Source organism: Cricetulus griseus, chromosome 6 (assembly GCF_003668045.3).
Source record: "Cricetulus griseus strain 17A/GY chromosome 6, alternate assembly CriGri-PICRH-1.0, whole genome shotgun sequence".
NCBI lineage: Eukaryota > Metazoa > Chordata > Mammalia > Rodentia > Cricetidae > Cricetulus > Cricetulus griseus.
The window spans coordinates 26,470,307-26,486,278 of NC_048599.1; the positions used below are offsets into that span (position 1 = coordinate 26,470,307).

The 15,972-nt window shown below is 56.8% G+C and overlaps 1 protein-coding gene across 1 annotated transcript in view; it reads left to right on the forward strand.

Moving 5' to 3' along the window:
- Positions 1 to 404: 404 nt before the first annotated feature.
- Nol4l (nucleolar protein 4 like) overlaps positions 405 to 15,972 on the forward strand; it is a 119,038-nt gene continuing 103,470 nt past the window's right edge. The window contains exon 1 of the mRNA XM_027421460.2: positions 405 to 725. Within this exon, the coding sequence (XP_027277261.1) occupies positions 405 to 725 (321 nt within the window). The remainder of the gene's footprint in view (positions 726 to 15,972) is intronic.

Genomic DNA, 15,972 nt, shown 5'->3' on the forward strand with positions numbered 1-15,972 from the left:
GCTGCCGCCCGCGCCCAGGCTCGGTCTCGCTCCCCGCGCCCGGGGCCGCTCCCCGCCTCCCGCCTCCCTGGCCGCCCGCGGGGCCCGCCCCCTCTGCACCTCCGGGCCCGAAGCTGCCTTCATCGCTTCTGCATCCCGGCCGGGGGGGAGGAGGAGGCGGAGCAGGAGGCGAGCCGGAGCCGCCCCGCCAACGCCCGCGCCGCCGCCGCCGCCCGAGCAGGACAGAGCGCAGCCCCGCGCGTCCGGCCGCCGCCCGCGCCCATCCAGCAGCCGCGCCGAAGCCACACCGCGGGACAGCCCGGGCTGCGGCGCGCCCCTGCCCAGCCCGGCCCGGCCCAGCCCAGTCCCAGCACCGGGCGGCCCGGTGGCCGGCCCGCCCCGAGGGCGCCGGGCGCGGCGAGAGGATGCCGAAGCCGACGCTGCTGCTGCGCGGGGGCTGGGAGCGCGAGCGCAGCCCCGGGGACTCGGAGCTGGGCCGCCAGTTCCGGGACTGGTGCCTGCGCACCTACGGCGACTCGGCCAAAACCAAGACAGTGACACGCAGCAAATACCAGCGGATCGCCGAGGTCCTGCAGGGCGGCGGCGGGACCGGCGCGGGCAGCGGCCCGGCGGCCGGCGAGAAAGGCAAGTTCCAGTTCTGGGTGCGCTCCAAGGGCTTCCGCCTGGGCAGCGGCCGGGAACCCAAGATGGGCCAAGTGGTGTATGTGCCGGTCAAGACGGGCTCGGTGAGTGCGCGCGCGGCGGCCGCGGGCCAGTCCCGCGGCAGGGCTCAGGGCGGGCGGGGGCGGGGTGGGGGTGTGGATGTGTGTCCGAATGGTGTGCTCTTGGGGTTGTCGGTGTGTTTAGCCCACCCGGGGCGCGCGCGTCCCTGATCACCAGCCCTTCCTGGCCCGCCTGGGCAGCGCTCCGGGTTTGGGGTGTCCCTGCCCCCCTCTGCGCTGCTACCCGGGCTGTGGCCGTGACGGGCGGGCTGTCCCGGGCTGCTCACCCCAGCGTGTTCTGTCCTCCCGTCCCCTCCCCCCCACCCCCCCGCCAGCAGGCGGCTGCTCCAGAGCTCCAGCTTCCCCCCTCCCGCCCGGGGGCCGCCTGTCCCGGGCGCCTCGCGCTCCCGCCCCCGGGCCGGCTGGGCGGTGTGTGTGGTGTGGTGTGTGTGGTGTGGTGTGGTGTGTGTGTGTGTGTGTGTAAGGTGGTGCTGCGGGGGTGGCGAGGCAGGGGCAGCGGCGGGACGGGTAGTCCGCTGGGCCTCCACGCACCAGGGGAGGGGGCCAGCTCTGGCACTGTCGCCCCGACCCCACCCGGCGCTGGCCCGGGGAGGGGCAGCCGGAGCCGCAGCCTGGCGCAGGAGCAGCCTCCCAAGGGTGGGTGGGGCGTCCCTGCCGCCCCCCGGGCCCCGCGCTCCCCCCACCACGGGACAGGGGCGGCATGACCTATCCATCCCCTCCCCTCCCCCGTCCCCCGGGTCGGCCCGGGTGGCGCTGGGGAGGGGGGCGGGTAACCGCAGCCCCGGGGAAGGAGGAGGCCGGTGGCCGGGCGGGGGCGTCCCCTTCGGCCCGGGGCGCCCTGGAGAGGGCGTGCGGCTTGGGCCCCGCGGCTCCCCCCCGCCGGGACCTCATTGTTCTGCAGAGGGTGGGGGCTGGGGGGGGCGGCTGCTCTCGGGGCGCTGCTGAGCTTTGAACTTTCCGTCGCCCAGACCTTCGGGTAGTCTGTTCTGTCCCCGGCCCGGGCCGGCCGGACCAGCCTATCTTTCCTCCCCGCCGCCCCTCCCTGGCCTCGCCCGGCCGGAGCGCTAGAGCCCGGCCGCCCCGCGCCGGCCTCCCTCCTCCCTGCTCCCCCGCTCCCCCCTCCGCGCTCCTCCCCCGTCCGGCGCGCCCGCCCCGCGCTCAGCCCTGTCCCCGGCCGGAGCGGGCTCTTCACACACAATTGATTCGGTCGTTACGAAAAGTGCACTTGTCCCCTCCCCCTCCCCCTCCGGCGGCCGCCCGGGCCGGGCCCGTGGGGTGAGGGGACCGCCAGGGAGGGAGGCGGGAGGCAGGGAGCGGAGCCCGAGGCGCCTCCCCCCCGCGCCCAGGGGACGGGGCTGCAGGCCGCGGGGAGTGGGAGCCGCGAGCGCGGAGGGCGGGCGGCCCATCTGCGAGGAGCGCTGATAACCGCGCCGCTGCCGCTGAGGCCGCCAGCAGCCCATCTGCGCCGCTGCCGCCTCCGGCCGGACGGGGAACAGGGGGCAGGGCCGACGGGCGCGCCCACCGGCTTCCCGGAGCGGGAGGCTGGGCCGGGTCACAGAGCCCTCAGCGTAAATGGGCACTCGCCCCCAAACCCAGGGAGTCTGGGTCATTGTCCCCTGCTCCGATGGGCCAAAGATCCTCCCTCAACCAAATCACTGTTCATTTGTCCTTACGGGGCAGGTGAGCTGTCACCTCCCACAAGCAGGCTAGGTCAGCCCTTCCTACCCTGCCAGTTTGGGACTTCCACTTGGTTCTCCCCATCCTGAACAAGCCCTCCCTATCCCAGGTGGTTTTTCCCAGGGCAGCCATCCACTCGACGGTTAGTTAGACCCTTGCCTTCAGCCTTCAGGGCTTCCCAGGTCAGTCCCCACCTCATCTTTCTCCTGGCTACCCTTCCCAGAAACCTAGAGTCTTGCCCCAACTCCTTTTTAGGTAAGATCCCCAGTTCATCCACTATGGGAGTTCAGGGGCGATGTTCCCACACCTGGCAGCTGGTTTACTGGCTCTCTGAGGGTCACCCACTCCCCTAGGGAGTAGGAACCATGAGGCCGTTTGTCCATCCCTTTATTCCACACAGCTGTCACGGCAGAACACCCTTTCCTATCCACTAGCAGAAGCTGGTGCTAGGCTTGGGCTCATGTCCCGCCTGAGCTGGCTAGCTAGCTGCTTCAGCTCTTTCCTGAAGCCCACTCTGTCTCTCTTGCCTGCCTTTTACAGCAGGGACCTGACAAGCCTCCACCCTGGCTCTAAACCAATAATAAACCTTCCCCAGGGGACCACCTGCCTGGGAGGCAGAGAAACAGGACCCAGACCTCCCTGCCCAGGCTGCCAGGAGGATGACAAACACAACAGGCATGCCCTCCTGTGACAGCCTGCCCCTCCAGTTCCCCCATGCCTGCTTGCCTGGCTTGCTTGTCCCCAGAGAACCTGTTAGTTACCTGCCACATGCCTAGCCAACCAGAGCCAGCCACTGGAGATGTCCAGAGTGCTGCCACCCCATCTCCAAGTATCTTCCTGGGGTGCCTTATCATTTTTCCATTTCCATTTTCCTTTTCACTGATCTAAGGAGCAGACCCTGCTGGGAATTCTGAGGCAGCCATGGCCTCTTCCTAGGACAGACTGAATGGGACCTTTTTAGAAAGATGTAAAGGTCATACCACTGCCTTTACTGATCCACACAGGCACATACATAACACACATGTGCAGACATGCACATGGAAATTAAAGTTGTCATTGCTTCTGTTGTCAGTGGGGAAGATTCCTTAGTTTGTCTTGGGTGGGTTCTTGTGAAGGTCATTGGGCCATAAGCCTTTGTCTATGACATTTATTTGGTGTCTCCAGGCCTTGGGGGTAGGCCCTGGGCTATTGAGATGAGAACTAGGCATTTGGAGTGGGTGAGTGACTTTTCCTAGGACGTTGGCTAGCAAGGAAGACAGGTGTGGCTGACAAAATGATAAAGTCTTTAGAGACTGGCGGTGGGGGTGGGGTGGGGAGGGAGGTGTAGGATATGTCAGAGCCCTGAGGAGCCAGACAAGCCCACAGTGACTTCAGTAGTCCAAGAGTGACCATCTTGGCCCGTCGGTGGTGGCGCATGCCTTTAATCCCAGCACTCAGGAGGCAGAGGCAGGTGGATCTCTGAGTTTGACACCAGCCTGGTCTACAGAACAAGTTGCAGGACAGGCTCCTAAGCAATACAGAGAAACTCTGTCTCGAAAAACAAACAAACAAACAAAGGAAAATAGAGTGGCCATCATGTGTGTCCCCCTACAGTTCTATGAAGAGCTGTGGTAAAGTCCTTTTCCCAGTTTCCAGGCTGGAGATCTGACACTTGTCCTGTCCCATCTGGCCCTGAGCTTTTCTGGGTGTGTGTGTGACAAAGGCTTAATCTGTCCGGACGGGCCAGGGCAGAGAGGAGGGCGCCGGGAATTACACTCAGCAGGGCCTCCTGCAGCTGGGGCCCATGTGGGGGTGGGGCTTGGCGGGGGAGGGAAGCCTAGCTTCGGGGAGGCAGGCTGGTCTCTGTGTGCAGGTTGTCACAGGAAGTCGAAGGTGCAGGCAGAAGACTGAGAGAGGGCGGAGTCCCTCACTGGAGCTCAGGGGATAAGATCTTTTATGATAAGAGGCAGCCAGGGCCTCTGGCTGGGCAAAGCCTAGTTAGGCTTTTTATTTCTTGTGTTTGGCCTGCTTTGGCCACATTGGGTATATCTAAGCCGGGGAAGTGAACCCTTTGGAGGGAAGACCCTCTGATTTCTGTTCCATTCACATAGTGAGTCCACTCCTCTCCTTTTCTCCTAGCCTGTGAGTGGGGTTGTCCCTGGGACCTGGGAGCACCACAGGTTAGGGCAGGACCCTGAGCCAGTTGCTAATTCCTAGGTCAAGAGAACCCCAAGGCTCTTTGGAGAGAAATGGTCTCAGACCAACGGTACCATTTTCCAGTACACAAACTGGGGCCCTATTGGTGGAGGCAGCTCCATTGGTGGAGAGCTAGGGCTGGGGCATAGGTCTCTGAGCGCCTCCATGGTCTCTCCTGGGCCAGCACATGGCTTTGGATCCCACCATGAGAGCCATATTCCTCCAGGGCCCCCTGTGTGATTGCCCAACGCCACTGTCAACACGAGCCAGACCCCAGGTGTTGCGCTGGCCAAATTGACTAATGGTGGTCTTTTCCCAGTTTGCAGATGCCGTTCATTTAGTGGAAAACGGTTTCACAGTCTGAAGTCTTCCTCCCCAGAGCTTTTGTGTAAACCTTTGGCACCTGCGGCCACTGGTCTGGGCGGGAAAGGGCCTCTGGTGCTGCAGTGTAACACTGTAACAGGCTTTGACTTGAGTAACAGGCTTCGGCCTTCAGCCTGGTACCAATCTCAGTATTAGCTTTGGTTTTCTTCAAACTATCACAACACCTCTCTCTCTCTCTCTCTCTCTTGCTCTCTCTCTCTCTCTCTCTCTCTCTCTCTCTCTCTCTCTCTCTCGCTCTCTCTCTCCCTCTCTCCCACCCTCCCTCTCCCTTTCCTTCTCTCTGTCTCCTTTTTTCTTCCTCCTGAATTTTTTTTTTTAATAGGGTCTCATTGTGTAGTCCCCTGGCTAGCCTGTGTAGACCACGCTGGTCTCAAAACTCATAGAGATCTGCCTGCCTGCTTCTGCCTCTCAAGTGTTGGGATTCAAGGCAGAACGCTCGCTCAGTAGGCTACTGTGTGCCTGTCACTGGCTGAGGTGCCACTTTAGCAGGAATCTCACAGCAATGTAGAGACCAACACTGCTATTATCATTACCTTTCAGATGTGTAAACTGAGGCTTAGGGAATGTAAAAAAAATTCCCTAGACCACACTATGGAGTGGGCAGGCCTTGGGCTTGGGTACTGCCTCATGCTTGTTTCTGCTGTGACTCTGAGGTATACTATAACCTAATCTAATTTGAATGTCTAAGCCCTTTTCTATAGGGTTCCAGTCCCTTACATTTCAGTCTGAATATGTTTAGAAGAATCTCCTGGTCAAGATGTCTGGAATTGTAGATTGGTGCCATGTAAGACTCTCTGGGGCTCTCCTGGAGCACAACAGGGGCAGGTGGGCATGGGTGAGGAAGGCCTCTGTTGTCCTGGATCCCAAGGGACTTTGGGAGAGAGCTGACGTGGTGTCTGGTACAGGCCCCATTTAGATTTCTCAGGAGTGGCAGAAGAAAGGAAGCCTTTTCATTAATTAGGCCTCCATAATTTGGGTAACAGGGTCCTGGAGCCTTGGGGAGGCATTTTAGAGCTGAGTGTCATTTGGATACTGAGTGTCAGGCCATCAGTTTCTGAGGCCTCCTCTCTGGGTCTGGGTCACTCAACTGGGGTGGGGACAGCATGTACTCTTCTTCTTTCTCCTTTGTGACCCAGATGGGCCACCTTCCTGTCTAGAAGGCCAGACTCTGAAAATGCTACTGGGAACACTGGTGGGTGGGTGAGAAGGAGTTGGAGCTGGGAAGCCTGTGGCTAGGGCTTTCTAGGGACAAAAGTTGATGGCTTCAGACAAGCCTTGGCTTCTCTAAGCCAGCTCTTCCCTTAGAGGTTGTACCACTGATGAATGGGGTCTACATGGGTGTGAGACCGTGGGGTGAAACACACGTGCACGGTGCATGTGCATAGAGTACACGCACAAGTCAGCCATGTAGGTGTGGCCCTCAGTGCATTGGCTGAGAATGGCAGTGGGAATGGGTGCCCGGGCACTGGTGTGTGCAGGTGGAGGGAGGCAGCATGCTTGTGATGCATGTGGTTGTTAGCATCTGTGTTGGCAGACGTGGGAGCACCTGGGTGCTGTGCTGGCAGACCATGGTGTGACTGTGTTGTCAGGCTCTGGTAGAAAGCACTGGCTGGCTGGCTGGCTGGCTGGCTGGCTGGCTGGCTGGCTGGCTGGTGTGCTACTCATGGGATGTTCTTTATCATAGCTAGGCTGGCCCAAGTGTCCAGCCTGACTCCAGTGTCCCTCTTGGCCAGCTGAAGCCAAGTTAGAGGAAGCGAGTGAAAGATGGGGCCTTGTCCCTATGCTGGAAATTCAGACATTTCCTTGACAGCCTCTTTGATCCCCAGGCCCAAAGTCAAGTCCCTAGGGTAGGATGGATCCTTCTGGGAGAGGAGGTTCTGAACCTGAAGTGAGGCCAGGCCCCATGGACAGGACCTCACCTTGACTTTGGTGGCAGGTAGCCTGTCTGGCATCTTCAAGCCTGTTTCCTTGCTTGGAAAACAGTCAAGGGATGCTGAACCTGGACAACCTGGAGAAGGCACTGTTGTCCTTGAGAATGGTAGTTAAGGAATGTGTTCAAGGTCACCCTGCTAGTGTAAAAACCAGGTCTGGCCCTTGAGTGCCAGAGCAGGCAAAGGGGTGGGAGGAAGCTGGGTGGCAGCCTGCTGTGGCTGCTGGCATGTTAAAGACTGCTCTTAGATACGGGGTGGGCCTTGGGGCAAGGGCTTTCCAGCCACAGGGCCATGGGTTTGCATCCCTGTTCCAACCTCTCCTATGGGACTACTGTGAGGTTCACATTCCAAGGCACACAGAGTCCACAGACAGCAAGTGCTAGGAAAAGTTAGCTGCTGTGCAAGCTTTCTGAGTTTTGTTCTTCTCAACCCACAAACAGAGATGGTGATGAAAACTGTCATGGACATTGAATGGGACCCAGACCAGTCCCTGGGACTCAGTGGGCAGGTGCAAGGATTTGGTCCCTTGAGATTGTGCTGGAGCATCTCTGCTGCTGTGTCATCAGGGGCTGGGGAACTTGGTGGGAACTGAGTATGTCTCAGCACCCTGTACTCTCTTTGCTGCTAGGAAGGCTGGGGGAAGGGGCTTATCACAGCCCGGTGGCCCTGTTGAGTGTCCTACCCACCACCTGCTCACCCATTAGGCCAGGGTCTGAGCAAGTCTCCCAGTTACCCAGGCCCCTACCCTGTGCCAATTAATTAATGTTTCCCCCAGAATGTGAGACTAGAGAGGTCAGAAGCCCTTTCTGGGTTCCCCAGTAAGCTGGGCTCAGGCGCCAGACCTCTGTCTGGCCTTCTCTGCACTCTGGGAGGGGTGGCAGCGGAGTGTCCTCAGCCTCCGCCCACCCCAGGCTCACAGAGCCCTTGCCTGAGGGCCATTCTGAGGCTTCCCAGACCTCCATCAGCCCTTCCACCTGCTGGCCCAGCCTGGGGAGGCAGATGCCACCCTCCCTCCTCTTCCCTCCCTCCCTCCCTCCTTCCCTCCCCCCTCCCCTCCTCCTGGTCCTGATCAGCTGCAGCTGCAGGCCTGGCCTGGGCAACTCCAGGGGGTGGGGAGACTGGAGGGAAGGAAGCTGCTTGGCTCCTGAGGGCAAGGCCACCAACTCCTCGGTCTTCATTCCTCTTGGCCACCGTGGGACCTGTAACTCCTGTGATACAGACAGGAAAAGTGAGGCAGCACAGAAGGAACTCACTGGAGGTCCAGCAGAATCCTAGGACGGAGCAAACATCTGGTTATAAAAGCCGAGCCCCTGCCCCCTTCTTGTCGTCAAGCCCCTCCTCCCTGTCCAGTCCCATCCTGCCTTGTGTGCTACATCTAAGAGGCGTTTTACCTCTGTCTCTGACCTTTGTCTCCTTCCCCAGCCAGCTCGTTTGAAAACCCTGATTCTGTCTTCAACATCTCAATCCCCATCACATGTATGCCTCCTTCCACTGTCACCAGCCCTGGCCAGCCTACAGGGGCATCTGTTCCCGACTGGCTCCCAAATCCACTTTGACCAGAGGACCCCTTCTTCATCCAGACAGCAAGCCAGGTTCTGTCCTTCTGCCCAGAGCCCTTCAGGACTTCACCCGATCCCTGATATAGTGGCACACACCTGTGATGCGGCCCTCAGCGCTCAGAGGACAGCTTGAACACAGCTGGGGCAATACAGCGAGACTCGGCTCGGAAACAGAACACAAGATCCCACCTCACTCAAGGCAAGGGTAGAAGTCACAGAGCCCCGTGAGCTCCAGCCAGCTGCCTGCTGTCTGCTGTCTTTACAACCCTCTTCTCTGCCTCATCCATCTGGCCACACCCTACTTGACTTCTGCTATTTTGCAAGTGCAGTAGGCCCCAGGGCCCTTGCATTGGCTTACCCCACCATCTCCCTTCACCCCAGTTTTCTGTGTGGCTGGCTGGCTCTGTTTCCTTGAAATCTTTGCTAAATATCACCTCTTGAGAGAGGGAGCCTACCTGAGGCCTCTTGTCCCCATCTGTCCCCATCTCTCTGTCTTTCCTATCACCCTTATGCGACTTGGTTGACAGCACTGCTTCAGTGTTCTGCCTCAAGGTGGCAGCTTCAGCAGGGCTCTGTTTGGTTTACTTTACAACCCAGAGGCCTGGAGTAGCCCCTGCCTCTCTGGGTTCCCTGCAGGGAAGGGTTACAGAGATGCATCTCTCTGAGTGGGACCCTGGGAACTCTCTGTCCAGTCCTGCACCCCAGGGTCCCAGAGCCCCAAGCATAGACACAGCCTTCAACCCATGGCTGCCTGGAAAGTCCTCAGAGAACTGACCTTTGACCTGAGCCTTAGGGTGCCCAGAGCTTCTTTTAGTGAGTATAGAAACAAAAATGATGTAACTGAAGCAAGGTGGATGCAGTTGATGAGGCCTTTGCAGGGTGCCATCTGGCTGGCTTTCCCCATGGCTAGGGATGGCAACTGATTTTGTCTCCTGAGAACAGAATGGCTTAAGGGTCCTGAGGACTGTACTGGAGAACCCGGTGTGGCCAGTCAGAGAAAGATCTGGAAAAGTACTATTCCTGCAAGGTAGTTGAGTGAGGGTTGAGGTTAGGTTGGTTTAGAAGGAGCCCTGGGGTTATGGGGTTATGGGCTCTAGAGAAGGAGAAAGAGGGGTTCTGTCAGAGAAACAGTCATGGGAGGCTTCAGGCCTGGAGACTCCTTATAGGAGATAGGGTAGCAGCTGGAATAGGGTGACATGTGGGATGAGATGGAAAGAGAGGCGTCTGGGAAGCCAGGAGATATGTGGGGGCACTGGTGGATCTGGATCAGGCTGTAGGTGGCAGGGGTGTGTGTGTGGGGGGGGGTGTCTTAAGCAGAGTCTAGTAAGTAGAATCTAGGAAGTGTCCACAAGCCCAAGGGTGGCTGAGGGAAGACAACAGGGAACTCTAGTGACTCGGCCTCAGTGACCAGCTCAGGAGCTGCCATGTACACAGGCACCCTGGGCTGCCTGAACTTTCCTGCTGAATTGGGACGGTCATCTCCTGCTCCTGGAAGGCCTCTGCTTGGGTGGATGACTCGGCATTTCTCAGTATCAGAGGACTGAGCAAATGTTCTAGCAGACATGGAGCCTTCCCTCATCAGGCCAGGCCTGATGGGGTGGCAGGGGTAGACAAGAACACATGAGGTCCATGGCTTCATCTTGGGTCTGCCCATGGCCTGGCTCCTAGCTTCTCCAGGCTTGCACATTCATCAGCCACCTAGAGAGGCTGTTATGACCCCATTCTGCAGGTTAGCAAATCAAGGCACAGCTTGTGCTGGGTACCCAGCTAGCTAACCACTAGCAACTTCTATTTCTTCATCCGAAAAATGGATCTGATGGCAATTCTTCAGGATTGATGGGGAAATTAAGGAAGGAATTGAGTTAAATGCATTACATAGTGGGATTGACAGTCTCATGGGGTTGTGAGGAGGTCCACACAGACACTCATGTCTAGGCTGGAGCACAGGGAAATCCAGATGGCAACAGGCAGGCCTGCCTTTAGAGTCCCACCAATGACTGTGTGACACTGGGTAGATGATCCTGGCCCTTTGTGCTGATAAACTCTGTACCCTGTGGGGTGGTGGGATGGTGGTATGAGACTCAGTTTGGTAGGCTGGTTAGAATAGGGGCTATTGCTCCATCTCAGGCACCTGGGTTGGGGGAGGCTTCTTCAAAGCTCCCAGAGTCAGGCCACTGTTAACCTCCGGTGAGACTGTCTTTGGGGTAGCAGGAAGGCTGGATGTGGGAAGTAGCTCCCAGAGTTCATCAGTGCTCTAGGGACCTGGAGCTTCTCCAAAACTCTGGGTTGAGAGTCCTGGGGGAGTGGGGGGTTATGGGTGGTTTTGTTTTGGTGATGGTGTTAGAACCTAGGGCCTGTGCATGCTGTACCCTCAAGCCCTTTAGGTTGACACTGAGGCTCTCTGCAAGTATGTGGGGTAGTGGGGAGTTGGAGGCAGGGGGCTGGTCTGAGGCAGGGAGCCCTGCCATTTACCACCTTGCAATCATGAACACATCCCCTTTTCTACCCCCAGTTTCCTCTTTTATCACATAGAATGATGGGACTGGTGGTATAACCCAGTGGTTGTGATCTTACTTAGTATGAACAAGTTCCTAGGTTCTATCCCCAGCCCCATGAAATATTTACTCATTTGTATGTATACCTGCATGAGTTTATATGCACCCTAAGTGTGCGTGCAGGTGCCCGTGGGGACCGGAGAGTGTTGAATCCTTCCAAGTTGCAGTTATAGGTGTTTATGAGCTACAGCACATGGGTGCTGAGAACTGAACCCAGGTCATCTGCAAAACCAGTAAGTATTCTCCAGCACTGAGACATCTCTTCGGCCCTAACCACGAAGTAAGTTTAAGGAGTATAAATAAAATGGAGTAGAAATAGCTCTGAATTCCATTCATCCCCTTGTAGGCTCTAGGCCACTGTACAGGGCTTCTGCCCCAGGGTGCTGGTCCTGTCCTCAGTACCAGTGAGCTGCTGTCAGAGCTCTGATGAGATGAATGGCCATTGAGCCACAGGAGCAGCAGTGCTGCCTGCAGACCTCTGAGCTCTGGCCTGGCCTCCTGATTGAGCTCTCAACTAACACCCACTCAGTGACCTTGAGAAAGTCCCTGCCTCCCTTCAAGCCAGTTTTCCATTCTGAGCCCGGTGGTTTTGCCTGTGTTCACGCTGTGGGAAGTAGGGAGACTCCCAGCAAAGTGCTCAGCCCAGAAATCAAGAAGTGTTTGTTGCTGTACCTGGCCTGTCGTCAGCAGCAGCTGCAAGGGACTCTGGGATCAAGGGTCAAAGAAGCTGTGAGTCAAGGTGGGAGAGAGTGACGGGGGGTGGGTACAGGGACACAGGCATGGCAGGGAGGAAGCTCCCAGGAAGAGGAGGAGATCAGCCTCCAGGATTGCTGGGGACCTGGTCCTCAGTCACTGAGTCACTGAAGGTGAGCCAATTGGGAAGGTGGCTTTTAGAAGGCAGGAGGAAGAACCCAGCCAGCTTCTTGGAGTCCAGGCCGCCCATTAATAGCTGTTTCTACCCTAGGTATACAGGCACACAAATTTAATCCCAGCACTCGAGAGGCAGAGGCAGGTAGATCTCTGAGACCAAGGCCAGCCTGGTCTACATAATGAGTCCCAGAACAGCTGGGCCTACACAGAGGAAATCCTGTCTAGAAACACTCCCTGCTGCCCCCAAGAAAGAGCTGTGTGTGTGTGTGTTCCCTGAGGTCTGGGGTTCTGAATTCAAATCCTTGTTCCCTTAATGATTGTGAAACCTTAGAGACAACTTCAGGTCTCTATTTCTACATCTACAAAATGGAAGCGTGATATTAAAGCCCTCTTGGGCCGAGCGTTGGTGGCGCACGCCTTTAATCCCAGCCCTCGGGAGGCAGAGGCAGGCAGATCTCTGTGAGTTCGAGGCCAGCCTGGTCTCCAGAGCGAGTGCCAGGATAGGCTCCAAAGCTACACAGAGAAACCCTGTCTCGAAAAACAAAAACCAAAACCAAAAACCAAAACAAAACAAACTCTCTTGGGGTGGTGGGGATGATTAGAGTCAATCCCCCCTGCATACTTCCAGAGTGAATAATGATAGTGATGGCCCAGCCTGTGTTTGTTGTATACTTGGGAAGTACCAGGTCCTGTGCCAAAGACCTTAGGTGTGCTGGGCCTAGTGTGACTATCCCCCTGTCTTTACTATCCTCACACTGCTGATAAAGAGTCAGGCTTGGAGAGCTTACGCCCTTGTGTCTAGGCTTCACAGTTGTAAGAGTTAGGGCAGGCTGGGAACCATATCATGAAGTCTGGTTTGGCTCTCATACCACCCATCCTTTTGACAGCTGGACTGAAACCTAAGGGGGGACCCTAGGGGTGCTGTGTAGGCTTGGATGGTGGCTCTTGCAAGGATGGGCAGAGATGTGAATCCATGTGGCAAAATGCACATCAGCCCAGTGGGAGAACCTGGTGCCAGCTCGGAGGGACAAGGCCCTGCCCTTTACATTGTCAGAAGGAGATGCAGTTTCAGCCCAGCCACAGTGCTGCTGCGCTCCAAGAAGAGACCAGTATGGTCCAGATGGCATTGGGGCTCAGGGTGGGGAGAGGATGCCATGGGGTCAGGGAGGGATGGGGGAAGCTGCTGTGAGCCAGTGATTCTGAAACTGAGGAAGGAAGGGCCAGGGCCTCTCAGGAGAGCTAGGACCCTGTGGACAAAGGTGCTTGGACATGCTTGCTTACCGGGAATGTGTGTGCCTGGCTTAAGGCAACAGTAACTCAGCAGCAACCCCCAGTGGCCAGTTCCTGCCCCTGCCCCAAGCTCTCCAGCCCTTGAGTGAACAGCCTTGTCTGTCTGCTGGACTCTGGGGCCAGGCTGCCAAGTTTGGATCCTGAGCCCACCATCTACTTGCTGTGTGACGTGGGCAATGTGTCTAACTTCTCTGTTTCAGTTTCTGAACAGTATGGGATAAATTACAGGACCTGCTTCAGTGAGATTAGAGGGCTTCAAATTGGGCATGTGGTTGAGGTCTCATTGCCGCAGCTGTTGGCACCACCATCACTACCACCACTGCCGCTGTTGGTATTATTGTTGTGCATGCATGGCTGTTCACACTTGATGTGCAAGTTTAAATATTTACTGAGAACCCTTCTCAGGTCCCAAAGCTCAGTTTTTATGGCCCCAAACTGGAAAAGAGACAAGAGGAGAGGCCAGCCTGAGGTCAGCCATAGCTCCAGATCTTGCAGCAGGCCTCTGTGTAGAGGGGTTTCCTAGTTGCTGGTAGGCCCCAGGACCTCACTGCTTCATCCAAAGCTTGTGGCCAGGTCCTCTACCCCTAGACAGGGTACTTTGGGTGATGATGGGTACAGGAGGGGTCAAAGCCAAAGAAAGATCTGTGTCCAGGCTCCAGTGACGGGGCACGTGGCTTTCACTGCCCCTCCTCAACCTTGTGCTTTTCGGAAAACCTATAAAGCTCCAGCCCTAGGCTCCTGTGAGGGAAGGTGGTACCAGGTTGCTGTGGGGAGCTCAGACAGTGCCTCAGGTATGATGGAGGGCTGGGGTTACTCACTGAGGACCTGGCTGTCAGGCCCCTGCCCTTGGGAGGAATGATGCTGCCTTTTGTGGATCCCAGCACAGTGGAGAAACTCACCACAGTGCTATTGAGCAGCTGGGCAACTGTAGGGAAATTACGAACCAGTCCGGTCCTCTTTCCTCCTCTGTCTAGCAAACCCGGTAACAGACATTTATGTGCACAGCTGTCTGATGCAGGTAAGGGCTTCTGGCCCAGGACCTGCCTCCTGGCTCTGCATTCAGCAGCAGTTGCAGTTATTTCATAGAATGAAGGCTAACATGGAAGCCACCAATGAGGAGCACTGGGCGCTGGGCATGGTAGCCCCGCCCATGAATTCCATGCTTGAGAGGTGAGTACAAGGCACTCTGAGTACATTTCATGGTGCTGCCTTAAAACACACTCTCAAAATATCCAATGCAGACCTCAGGAGGGCTAGGCCACTCATTCAGCAGCAGGCAGCAGGCCCTGCTCATTCATTCCACCAGAGCGCGTGAGTGAGGAGTGGGCACAGCAGACTTCACCTCCTGCCTCCAAGAACATGGAGCCTAGAGACTGGGGAGCTAGGCAGCCATCCATATCCAGATGGTGCCAGCTCTGTTGGACTCTGTGGCCGCTTCTGTCAACAATCTCCAGTGCCCACTGGCTGCCCCATTTGGCTTCCTGGACCCTCCCTCTTCTGGGAAGTTGAACTTTGGAGGTGCAAGGAATGAAGGGCCTTTTTCTTCTTCTTCTTCTTTTTTTTTTTTAGCACTCATCCTGATTCTTGTCACTTCTATGCAGTAGCATTCACTGTCCTTCCTCTGTCCTCTTCACCGTCACTCATCATGTATTCATTTAGCTATTTACAGGAACCTCCTGGGTTGCAGCATTGAGCCCCACAGGCATAGCTTCTGCCCTGGCAGAGTTCAGGATACATTGTGGTAAATAGATGCTACATGGTTACGATTACTGTGTGAATGGCGATTGGTGCTGGTGTGGGTTGATGGTGGCGATAGCAATGGTGGAAGTGGTGCGGTGGTAGTCAGGACGCTGGTGGTGATATTAATGGCGGCGGTGGTGGTGGTGATTGTGATAATTGTGGTGGTGGTGATGGTGGTGATGAGCTGGTAGTTATGATGATGGTTGTGATGGTTGGGGTAATGATGACGGTGATGATGATGGGCTGCTGGGTTATAACCATAACAGTGGTCCTGGTGATAATAACGATGGTGGTGGTGATGACAGGATGATAATAGTGTGTCAGCTCACAATTCAGTGAGCGCTCATAGGGTGGCCTTTCCTAAGTGCTTCCTATGTATTTGCACATTGGCTTCTGCACCAATACTGCATGGCATGGAGATCTTACACAGGTTGCCAAGGCCCCTGTGAACCGGATGTGAGCTCAGGCAGGCTGCTTGAGCAACAGCCACTTCAGCCATGGCTGCTTGCCAGTTGAAGCACACAGCCGCCTTCTCTGTCTCTCCTGGACCAGCATGGGGAGAAAAGTGCCTGAGTCTGACTTGCCCAAGTAGGGTTTATGCTGGTTTGTCTTCTCCACAGCACCTTGTCTAAGAGAGTAGAGCCATCCTCTGAGGGGCCACTTGAAAACTAAGGAGTTTCCCTTTCCACAGGCAGTGGCTTCTCAGGAGGGGATGTCACATCATAACCCAGGAGGCAGGAAAGAGAAGGTTCTGTTTTTCACCCACTTCTGGGATCTGGAGTGGGCGTGGCTGGCAGAGGCTACATGGAAGGACACATTTTATCCACCTTGCTGATTACACAGGCCCTCTGCAGGGGATACTGTGTCAGGAGGGAGGGAGAGACCCAGGCGCTCTGCTCTCTGTGCTTACAAACCCAAGCTGATCCCATGATGGTGAAAGGAATGGGCGGGTCTAGAGGCAGAAGGCCAGGATGCAAAGGTGGCTTCAATTCCTAGGTGTCCCCATTCTGGGCCTCAGTTTTGCTCACTTGTCCAAGCATTTGCAGTGTGCCTGCTCGGTACCCGGGCG